Source organism: Dictyostelium purpureum (genome assembly GCF_000190715.1).
Source record: "Dictyostelium purpureum unplaced genomic scaffold DICPUscaffold_76, whole genome shotgun sequence".
NCBI classification, from domain to species: Eukaryota; Evosea; class Eumycetozoa; order Dictyosteliales; family Dictyosteliaceae; genus Dictyostelium; species Dictyostelium purpureum.
The window spans coordinates 36531-47925 of NW_003519413.1; the positions used below are offsets into that span (position 1 = coordinate 36531).

The 11395-nt window shown below is 22.9% G+C and overlaps 7 protein-coding genes across 7 annotated transcripts; 3 read left to right on the forward strand and 4 right to left on the reverse strand.

Moving 5' to 3' along the window:
• Positions 1-2: 2 nt before the first annotated feature.
• On the reverse strand, positions 3-857 carry DICPUDRAFT_77539 (uncharacterized protein; the record flags this gene model as incomplete). Its single annotated transcript, XM_003286631.1, has 3 exons — positions 3-369; positions 510-630; positions 722-857. 3 exons carry the CDS (start codon positions 855-857, stop codon positions 3-5), a joined length of 624 nt encoding a protein of 207 aa, XP_003286679.1.
• A 354-nt stretch (positions 858-1211) lies between these two features.
• Positions 1212-1555, forward strand: DICPUDRAFT_150660 (uncharacterized protein; the record flags this gene model as incomplete). The annotated part of the gene is made up of 2 exons (XM_003286610.1): positions 1212-1266; positions 1356-1555. The coding sequence occupies 2 exons, from the start codon at positions 1212-1214 to the stop codon at positions 1553-1555; spliced, it is 255 nt and encodes an 84-aa protein (XP_003286658.1).
• Positions 1556-1629: 74 nt separating this feature from the next.
• Positions 1630-2895, reverse strand: DICPUDRAFT_31265 (uncharacterized protein; the record flags this gene model as incomplete). The annotated part of the gene is made up of 1 exon (XM_003286632.1): positions 1630-2895. One exon carries the CDS (start codon positions 2893-2895, stop codon positions 1630-1632), a length of 1266 nt encoding a protein of 421 aa, XP_003286680.1.
• Positions 2896-3117: 222 nt separating this feature from the next.
• On the reverse strand, positions 3118-4386 carry DICPUDRAFT_77541 (uncharacterized protein; the record flags this gene model as incomplete). The annotated part of the gene is made up of 1 exon (XM_003286633.1): positions 3118-4386. The coding sequence occupies one exon, from the start codon at positions 4384-4386 to the stop codon at positions 3118-3120; it is 1269 nt and encodes a 422-aa protein (XP_003286681.1).
• A 3125-nt stretch (positions 4387-7511) lies between these two features.
• DICPUDRAFT_94229 (uncharacterized protein) lies at positions 7512-8567 on the forward strand. The gene is made up of 2 exons (XM_003286611.1): positions 7512-7833; positions 7907-8567. Exons 1-2 carry the CDS (start codon positions 7535-7537, stop codon positions 8478-8480), a joined length of 873 nt encoding a protein of 290 aa, XP_003286659.1. The 5' UTR covers positions 7512-7534; the 3' UTR covers positions 8481-8567.
• A 349-nt stretch (positions 8568-8916) lies between these two features.
• DICPUDRAFT_54411 (uncharacterized protein) lies at positions 8917-9871 on the forward strand (the record flags this gene model as incomplete). Its single annotated transcript, XM_003286612.1, has 2 exons — positions 8917-9215; positions 9301-9871. 2 exons carry the CDS (start codon positions 8917-8919, stop codon positions 9869-9871), a joined length of 870 nt encoding a protein of 289 aa, XP_003286660.1.
• A 182-nt stretch (positions 9872-10053) lies between these two features.
• On the reverse strand, positions 10054-10902 carry DICPUDRAFT_31270 (uncharacterized protein; the record flags this gene model as incomplete). Its single annotated transcript, XM_003286634.1, has 2 exons — positions 10054-10295; positions 10362-10902. The coding sequence occupies 2 exons, from the start codon at positions 10900-10902 to the stop codon at positions 10054-10056; spliced, it is 783 nt and encodes a 260-aa protein (XP_003286682.1).
• Positions 10903-11395: the final 493 nt, after the last annotated feature.

Here is an 11395-nt window from a genome sequence, read left to right on the forward strand (position 1 = left end):
TACTATTTATTATTATCGGTAGTTGTTGTTGTTGTTTTTGTTGTTGTTGTTGTGGTACTCTTTTTATCGATTCTATTATTAATTTTTGATTTGCTTTTATTAGATTTAAATGTAATGGTTTTATTGAATGATTCGGACGGGATAGGATCTTCAGTTTTATTTATAATTTTAATATGAATTGCTGAAGCATGTCTGATTTTTAAAACTGGTTCTAAATCATCTGTTAATGGGTCATATTGATCTATAATTTCTTCTGATGATGTTGTTGGTGATAAAACTAGATCCTGAATATCTTTTTGTAATTGAAGTGATAAATTAACTGCTAATGGAATTGCTGCACCTAATCCATGTATAATAATTTCTTTTTCTCTGTAATAGATGTATATGTATTAATATATATAAATATATTATATTGTATGTTTTTTTTATATTCTTTTTTCAATCAATTATTACTATTAATTATTATTGATTATTATTATTATTAATTATTATAGTATCACTAAAATTACTTTTCATCAATTAATAGTTTTTTTGCTCTCTTTATATAATATAAAAATTTACCATTATTTGATAAATAGATTTCGTTTTTTTTAGTTTGTGGTCTTTGTACAACTCTTCTTAAATAAGTATCTATTTATAAATTTAATTTAAATATTTTATTAATATTTTTTTAAAAATTAATTTTAGAAAATAATAATAATAATGGAATAGTAATAATTACATTTTGATGGATCGTTTAATAATAAGTATTGTTCATAATTTCTTTCTCTTTCTTCTGCCTCTTCTAAATCTTCAGAATTTAAATCATCTTCATTATCTTCCATTTGATTATCTTCAACAAACTCTGTATCGCTCATTTTATTTTGATTTCAAAACTATAGATATATTTATTAATTAAATAGATGTGTATTGATAGAATATAAAAGTATGCTTTACTAATGACAATGATTTAATAAATTGTATTTATAAATATTAAAAAATAAAAATAAAAAAAAATTAAAAAAAAAAACAATTTTTATTTTTTTTTTTTTCGTTTTTTAAAATTTATTTTTTTATTTTTTTTTATTAAATTATTTAATCAGTTGTAAATTAAGCATTGTAAATAGAAATAAAGAAAATAAATAATTTAAATAATTTTCCAATAAATAAATAAAACCCAATATATATATTTCAGATCTATAAATTAAATAAATAAATAAATCTATAAAAAAATGTTTTCAAGAAATTTAATTAGACTTTGCCAAAAACCAGCACAGCAAAGAACAGGTATATATATATATTATTTAAATAAATAAAATAAACACACAATAAAATAACATACTCTAATAATAAAATTTAATTTTTAATTTTTATAGGTAGAATTCAACCAATTGGTGTAAATTTAAATCAACAAGTTAAAAAGAAATTAGAACATCTTGAAATTTTAGAAAAAATTAAAAAAGATAGACAATCACGTAAAAATAATAGAGCTAATGAAGATCCAATAATTAAAAAAGTATATGCAGAGTTGGAAGAAGAAGGTTTTTTTGAAGGTAAAAATAGAGAAGATTATTAGAATAAAAAATTAAAATAATAAAAAAAGAAATTTAAAAAAAAGGTTTATTGAATAGTTTATTTTATTTTATTTATTTAACTTAAATTAACTGGTAATAATTTATAAGATTCTTCAATTGCTTTTTCTGGACAATTAATATATTTTAATAAGAAACCTTGGATTTGTGACATTGATAATTGATAGTTTGCAAAATTGGATGAGAATTGATTGGATAATGGACTGTCTTGTGGCAAGTTGTAGAAATGAGAGAATAGTTGGGATGCTTGTTCTTTGGTTGCGTTGGTAATTTCTATTTTCATGTCGACTCTACCTTCACGAATTAAAGCATTATCTAATAACTCAATTCTGTTGGTGGTCATGAATAAAATTCTGCCTTCTTGGGATGCTACACCGTCTAATGCATTTAAGAGACCAGAGTAGGTGAGAGAGTTGATTTGGTTTGAATTGGTGCTATCTAAATCTACTTGGCTTCTATGTGATTTGAATGCAGCATCGATATCTTCGATTAAGAGAATCGATTTTGGTGGAGCATTGTTAAGTAAATGGTTGATTTGTCTATCGTCGACTTCTTTTTGAGAGAGTGATACAATGCAGATATCTAAATTCAAGGCACCGGCGATAGCATTGATTAAAGAGCTTTTACCATTACCTGGCTCGCCATATAATAAATAACCACGACGGTATGGGATACCTCTATTACGATACCATGATTCGTTGGTAATAAATGATTTAATGTCGTCTAAAAGTTGTTGTTTTAAATTATTGTTCAAGATGACGCTGTCTAATGATCTGATGGATCTTGGATTACCGAATCTTTCCCATGAGCCTTCAGAGTTTATATAGATTACAGTTTTACCAATATCCTTGTTGAGGGACAATAACATTGCCTCTTGAAGTAATTCGTTGACAGCTGAACTATTGTTGATTAGTGTTGATAGTTTGATAGACTCGAATGGTGCACCACTACCCATATCAAAGGTTGAATCTCTGATACGACTGATCCAAATAGTCTTTCCTTTATATTTAATAGTATGTTGGCCTACAGAAGGAACCAAAATAACTTTTGGGTTTTTTCCAATATTATTATAAACTGTCTCTGCATTTAAATGGGTTGAGTCTTTAACTGATTCATGCTCTGATAACCAATATAATAACCATTCGAATGATTTATCTTTACTGTCTACATCGATTTGATAGTATATCTTTTCGTTGATACAATTTAAAATATAATTACTGATATTCTTAAAAATTCCTAAACCACCATTTATAATAAATAAAGATATTCCACTTGAAATACCTAATAATATAGTTTTACTATTATTTTTAATTAATTGATTCATAGTTATTATTGTTTATTTGTGAATTAAAAAATTAAATAATTATAAAAACGAAAAAATAAAAAAATAATAAAAATTTAAAAAAAATAAAAAAAAATTAATTTTTTTTTTTAATTATTTAAAAAATTAAACAATTATTTTTCATAAAAAAATCTAAAAATAATTTGGATAAGTGTGTGATTATTATTACTTTATTTAGATAAAAAAATTTATTTATTTATTTTTTTACTTAGTAAAACCAAATAAATCAGTAAAATAATTTATAAAGTTTATAAATAATGGTAAAATTGGAACCAAAAATTTAAATTTCCCAAAGAAAAAACTAATAGCTTGATCTGGGGCATTTGTATCGTATGTGAATAATTCCATTGCTTCCATGCTTTCAATTGCTTCCTTTGACATTCTTTTTTGCATTTTTAATTCGTATTGGTTTAATCTTTCTATAATTGAGCTATCGCTTTTGGGTGGGTTCACTAGTGATTCTGATAACTCTACTGCATCCATTAAAGCCATATTTACACCAGCTCCTTGGAAAGGTACTATTACATGTGCAGCATCCCCAATTAATGTTATAGGTGCTTCGGTGGTCCATGGTTGATTATCAGAGTTGGATAGATGTTCTTTGGTACAAGGAATTGTATATAATGGTCTGGGTATAAACTTTGATGAAATATTATCAAGTACCTTATGATAAATTGGGTTCCAATCTGGTATTTCTTCATTCTTTAAAATATTTAAAACTTGTTCTCTATTATTGAAATCTATTTCTTTATGCCAAAACTCTGGTTTTTTCATTGCGCAATATACAACAAGAGTTCCATCTCCTTTCATTTGCAGCATAAAAGCTTTTCCATTGTCTATTGCTGAATAGGTGCCATGGTCGACCAATGTTACTGCTTCGCTACATGTTTCATTTGGGTCGTTAACTTCGCATTCGACAATAGTGACACCTGAATATATTGGTTTCAATTTTTCGTTAACAAATGGCCTTATCTTTGAATTTGCACCATCTGCACCTATAACTACATCTGCAATTATTTTTTTACCGTTCTTGAATTCGATTTCTATTGTATCATCCTCTAATTTCTTTAGGGTTTTAAAATGATGGTCCCACTGTACAGTCTCGGGAGTTAAAGAGTCGATTAAAAGGTCACGTAATACCCCTCTATCTATTTCTGGTTTTAGTGCTGAGATCTTTAAATGTGGACATCTGAGTTTAAAATTACCATTTCTATCGGTCAATGTAAAACTTGCGCCTTCAGGTCTTGATAGCTGTTTAAATTCATTTTCCAATTTTGCTTCCTTGATAAAATGTAAACCACTGTATGGATGCAAGTCTAATGTACCTCCTGGGATTCTAACACTGCGGTCTATATCTCTTTCGACTACCATAACATTTTCACAACCTTTGAGTTGTAACATTCTTGCCAAAGATAAACCACCTGGACCACCACCTATAATTACTATTCTTTTTTCTTTAATATTAATAACCATTATATATATAATTCAAAATATAAAAATGATCAAATAAAATAATAAAAAAAATTTAAATAGTTTTTTTTTTAGTTTTAAAAAAATTATTAGGTGGATATTTATTTTTCTTTGAAACACATAATGTTTATATCCTTTTTATTAATTTTCGACAGGGTTTTTTTTTTTTTTTATTTTTAAATTTTTAAAAATAAAAAAAAATTTTAATTTTAATAAAATTTTTTTAATTTTTTCCAACGAATAATTAATCACCTAAAAAGTCTAAAAATTAATTTCCTATATTTTTATCAGATAAAAATGAAACCATAAAAGAGCAATCATCAAATTTATATAATATATAAATACAAATATAAAGTGATTCGAGATTTTATAATTAATTTTTAAAAATAATAAAATGATATTAATACCTTATTTATTTTATTTATTTTTTATACTATTAGCCACTCTTTGTAAAGAGTGTTTCCAGCTCTACCACGGGGTTTGTATATTAGAGTCAAATGGTTAATTATTTATACCTTCAGGCAATATAAATAATTAAACACCATATTGAAAATTTGTGGTTAATTATGTATACCACCACGCAGAATACACAATTAACCACCGCATTGAAAATTAGGTAAATTTCAAAAACATAGATACCAAGTGGGCCCAACTCAGTATCTATGTAATCAAAATACCTATTGAGAGTTGATTTTATGATCCATAGTACTTGAAATTTTGAATGTTATGTTACATAATATTTGATATTTTTTAATTATCCATAATACTTGATATTTTTAATTCTAAATAAAATCCTGGATATGTTTAAATGTTAAATAATCATTGATATTTTAAAAGCTAAATAATATTTGATGTTTTTTTAATGATATATAAATTATTCTTGATATTTTTTAAATGCTAAAAATATTTGATATTTTTTATTTATCCATAATACCCGATACTTTTTAATTCTAAATAATACTGAATATTTTTTTATGATCCATGTTACTTGATATTTTTCAAATGCTAAACAATACTTGATGTTTTGTATGATCCAAAATATAATACTTGATTTTATTTAATTCTAAATTATACTTACCATATAATCATTTAATAAAAGATAGTTGATTGAAAAATTTATTGAATATTACATAATATTTGATATTTTTAAATAATAAATAATACATGATATTTTCAATGGTAAATAAAACTTGATATGTTTAAATGATAAATTATACTTGATATGTTTAAATGAAAAATAATACTTGATATATTTTTGAATATTACACTATACTTAATAATTTTTTAATGATTCATTATATTTAATATTCTTGAATGTTACACAATATTTGATATGTTCTAATGATCCAATAAAATGATAACCTTATAATCATTATACAATAAATATTGATATTATTGAATGATCGAATCCACTTGAATGTGTATAATTATAATAAATTTTATAAAAAATAATAGTTGAATTATAATAATTAAATGCTAAAAAATCCTACATATGTTTTAATGTTAAATAATCCTTGATATATTTGGATGATACACAATACTTGATAATTTTTAATGATCCATTATATATGATATTCTTGAATGTTACACAATACTGGACATATTTTAATGATCCAATAAAATAATTACCTTATACTATTATACAATAAATATTGATATTCTTGAATGATCCAATCCACTTGAATGTGTATAATGATAATAAATTTAATAAAAAAGAAATTATAGTTGAATTATAATAATTAAATGCTTAATAGTTGGTATTATTTTATAATAAATAATCCTTGATATGTTTAAATGTTAAATTATCATAATAAATTTTAATGATACACAATAGTTGATATTTGTATATGTTTTGATAATATTTTTAATTATCCTAATATTTGTTATATTTTGAATGTTGCACAATACTTGATAATTTTTAATGATCTGTAATATGATATTCTTGAATGTAACACAATACTTGACATATTTTAATGATCCAATAAAATAATTACCTTATAATTATTATACAATAAATCTTGATATTATTGATCAAATCCAATTGTATATTCTTGAATGTGTAAAAGGATAATAAATTTTATAAAAAAAATAAATTATAGTTGAATTATAATAATTAAATTCTAAAAAATCCTTTATAAGTTTTAATGCTAGAAAATCCTCGATATTTTTAATTCTAAATAATCCTTAATATCTTTTAATGCTAAAAAATCCTTTATAAGTTTTAATGCTAGAAAATCCTCGATATGTTTTGATAATATTTTTAATTATTTTGATTCAATAAAATACTTACCTTATAATCATAATACAATAAAATTGATATTCTTGAATGATCCAATTCACTTGAATTTACTTGAATGTGTAAAATGAAAAATAAATTTTATGAAATTATTTTCTTTAAATACTTTTTAGTTTTTTTAATAAAAATAAAAAAAAAAAAAAATATAATTGAAAATTAATTAATTAATCTATAACTATTTCCTAATTTATTTAAAAGATCAAATCCAAAATAAGTAAACCTTGTATTGTACAAAAAAGTGCAGATCTGCTACAATCACAATTGGTAATCATTTGAAACACCACCCAATAAAAAAATAAAAAAAAATAAAATTAATTTTTTAAAAAATAATATGGGTGGGGGATGTTTTTTTTTTTTAAAATTTTTTTTTTTTATAATAAAATAAACACATCTCCTTTTTTATATTTCATTTATACAAATATATTATTTTATTATAATTAATTTTATAAAGTATAGTAGAAAAGGAATAAAGTAAGAATTTGGTAGTTCATTAAATGATAATGAAATTGGTATGAATTGTAATCATACATTAAAAAAAAAAAAAATAAAAAAAAATTAAAGAAAAAAAAAAAAAAAAAAAAGAAAAAAAAAAAAATACGTGTGGTATTTATTTTTTTTTTTTAAAACCACAAAAAAAAATTCTTTGATTTCCACTGAATTGATTTAGATACTTTTTAAAAAAAAAAAATTGAAGTGAATAAATTAAAATATTTTTTTTCTCAACCCCATTTTATAAAAAAGTAATTTTTTTTAATTTATATTTTTTACAAATTTTTTATTTATTTAATTTATTTTTTGTTAAAATTTTTTTCAATCATTATTAATATTCAAAAATAATAAATATATATAAATAAAATGGAACCTATTTCTACTACTTATAAAAAAGTATGGTATGTAACCGGCACTTCAACAGGCATTGGTCTTTCTCTTGTAAAGAAATTATTAGCTTCAGGTAAACAAGTTGTTGCTGTTACTAGAACCCCAGAAAAAGTAGATGCTGAAATTCCATTAGAACAAAAAGCTGATGTTTTAATTGTCAAGGCTGATATCTGTAAAGAAGCCAGTGTCATTGAAAGTATTGAAAAGGGTATTGCTCATTTTGGTAAAATTGATGTTGTTGTTAATAATGCTGGTTTTGGTATTGTTGGTGCAGTGTAAGTAAAATATTTTTTATCCAAAATTTAATTTTAATTTTTTTATTAATTGATTTAATAAATAAAATTTCAGTGAAGAGCTCTCAGAAGAAGAAATAAGAAAAGCATTCGATGTTAATTTCTTTGCTGCTTTCAGTATTTGTAAAAATATTATCCCACATTTCAAACAACAAAAATCAGGTTTTATTTTTAATGTCTCCTCAATTTGTGGTTGGGGCTCACTATCAGAATTTTCTGCATATACAGCCACTAAACATGCTCTTAATGCTTTAACTTTCGCCTTAGAACAAGAATTAGCTCCATTAGGTATCAAAGTTGTTTTATTATCACCATCAGGTTTCAAAACTCCTTTTGTCGATAACAATATGCAACATGCCAAAGTTCAACTTTCAGAATACAATTCTAAAGAACGTACCAAATGGGCCGATGATATTGTCAATAATGGTCGTGGTGATCCAGATAAATTAAATGACATTGTTATTCAAGTTGCTGAAATGGAAAATCCACCAAAGAATGTTTTCTTTGGTACCCATGCTATCCAATATGTAAAGAGTGAATGGAAGATTCAAAGAGAAGAAATGGATAAAAATGTTCCAATTACCATTTCTACTGATTACCCAGATGCTCCAAAAATTGATTGGGAATAAATTAATTTATAAAAAAAAAAAAAAAATTATAATTAAAAAATATAATTAAAAAAAATTTTAAATTAATAAATGTACATTTATTTAATTAATTGTAAATATTATTTTATATAATATTATATCAATATCAGTTTTAGTTGTTTAAATGTAAGAAAACATAATATTTTCAAAAAAAAAAAAATATCTTGCAAAAAATTCAAAATTTTTTTTTTTTTTTTAACCGAGTTGGTGTGACCCAAAAAATTTTTTTTATTAATTTTTATTAATTATAAAAATTATTGTTCAGTTTTTTTAATATCTCAACCCATTATAGTTTCCTAAGATGTTTTATTGATTATTTTAAAAAAAAAAAAAAAAAAATTTTTTACTTTTTTTTTTAAAATAAAAAAATTTTTCATTTTTTTTTTTTATTCAACATAAACTGCACATAGAGCATATAATGGAACCAATTTCTATTTCAACTAAAAAAGTATGGTATGTCACTGGTACCTCAACAGGTATTGGTCTTTCAATTGTTAAGAAATTATTAATTACTGGCCACAAAGTTGTTGCTGTCACCAGAACCCCAGAAAAACTCGATAAAGAAATCCCAGCTGAACAAAAAAATGACATTTTAATCGTCAAAACCGATATCTGTAGCGAAGTTAGTGTAAGAGAAAGTATTGAAAAGGGTATTGCTCATTTCGGTAAAATTGATGCAGTTGTCAATAATGCCGGTGTTGGTATTGTTGGTTCAGTGTAAGTAATATTTTTTTTATAAATTTTATAAAAATATTATTATTAATAATTTCATATTAAAACAAAAACAAAACAAAACATACAGTGAAGAGCTCTCAGAAGAAGAAATGAGAAAAGCATTCGATGTTAATTTCTTTGCAGTTTTCCATGTTTGCAAAAATATTATCCCACATTTCAAACAACAAAAATCAGGTATTATTTTCAACGTATCATCAGTTTTAGGTTGGTTAACAGTATCTGAATACTCTGCTTACAACGCCACTAAATATGCCCTCAATGGCTTAACTTTCACCTTAGAACAAGAGTTAGCTCCTTTAGGTATCAGAGTTGTTTTATTATCACCATCAGGTTTCAAAACTTCATTCGTTGATGACAATATGCAACATGCCAAAGTTAAACTTTCAGACTACAAATCTGATGAACGTTCAAAATGGTTAGATGATATTGTTAACAATGCTCGTGGTGATCCATATAGATTCGCCGATGTTGTTATTCAAGTTGCTGAAATGGAAAAACCACCAAAGAATGTTTTCTTAGGTACCCACGCTCTTCAATTCTTAAAGAACGAATGGAAAGTTCAACAAGAAGAAATGAACAAAAATGTTCCAATTACCATTACTACTGATTTCCCAGATGCTCCAAAAATTGATTGGTAAAAATATTTAGAAAATAAATAAATAAATCTTTTTTTTTTTAAATATTTAAATAAAAAAATAAAAAAAAAATAAAGATACACACGCATCGTTATTTAAAAAATAAAAATTTAAAATATTTATATGCTCTATAATAAATATTCTAAATATTATTAATAATAGCTTTATTTAATTTATCTACTGCTTTATTTGAATGGTTTTTTCGAAGGAATTACAACATTTAATATTGCTTTTTCTTTTATTTCATCTTCGATGGCTTGATAATCTGGGTTTGGTTCTTCAACGATTAAACTTGAGAAGTAATGTAAATCATCTAATGGTACCAAATAATCTTTTCCAAAATATAGTTTAAAAAGTTCGTAAATATACTCCTCTGCTTTTTTTCTTTTATTCTCTTTTATCTGTACTTGACCTAAATATGCTTTGGCTATACATAATAAAGTATTAGCACAATGTTTGTTTATAATAATAGTTATATTATAGAAATATTTACCTTCTTTTGAAAATTTGACATGTAATTCAGCTTGTGGAACTGATAAACTATTATCCATGATTGATTTAATTAAATAATGGGTAGATGCAGGATCACCCAATTTACCTGTATATGCTAAATATAATTCATCTACGTATATTTTTACAGTTGCACTATTTAAATTTTGTTTTATTAATTCTTTATTAAATGTATTTGTATCTTTATTATAATATTTAAAACTATTATTATTATTTCTTGGTGATACTGGATCTTTATTATTATTATTATTATTATTTAAATTATTACTATTTGTATTATTAATTATATTATTATTTGTTGATGATAATGCTTTGTTTTTAATATGTTCTGGTGTTTTATTTATTAATTTATATTCTGGAAGATCTTTTGACAATGATTCAATATAGAGGGGTAGTGTGTCTATATTCAATTTACCCTCTTGTATGAAAGCTATTATTGTATTTATATGTGAGGTATCACCATCACATTTATAATAATATTGAAATAGTTGTTGAATATATGTTAAAATTTGGTTTTTATCCATTATATTTATATTTTTTTCAAAAATAAAATGTAAAACTAAATTAATTTTTAAAAAATCAAAAAACCAAAAAAAAATCAAAAAAAAAAAAAAAAATTAAAAAAATAAAAATTTAAATAATTTCGAAATTTAAAGTTTAAATTAAACTATAGTTGCACAATTAATACAAAATAATAATAACAACCAAAAAAAATAACAAAAATAATATTTTTTTGTAAACATAATTTATATATTTGTAAATATTTAAAATAAAAAAAAATTATTTTTTTTATTTTTTTTTTATTTTTTTTAATTATTTTTAATTATTTTTTTTTTGAAAAAATTTTTTTATTTTTTTTTAAATTATTTTTTTATTTATTTAATAAATATATATATATATTCACACTCACACACATATTTACACACCCAACATTTTTTAAAATTATTTATTTATTTTATTTTGTATATCTAAAAAATAATATTATTTCCTATTTATGAAAGATTATTATAAATAAAT

Bases quoted from the DNA above. Each gene is read 5' to 3' on its own strand.
- DICPUDRAFT_94229 (XM_003286611.1), top strand. From the start codon at position 7,535: ATGGAACCTATTTCTACTACTTATAAAAAAGTATGGTATGTAACCGGC. The intron at 7,834-7,906 runs GTAAGTAAAATA...ATAAAATTTCAG, and splicing joins TTTGGTATTGTTGGTGCAGT to TGAAGAGCTCTCAGAAGAAG.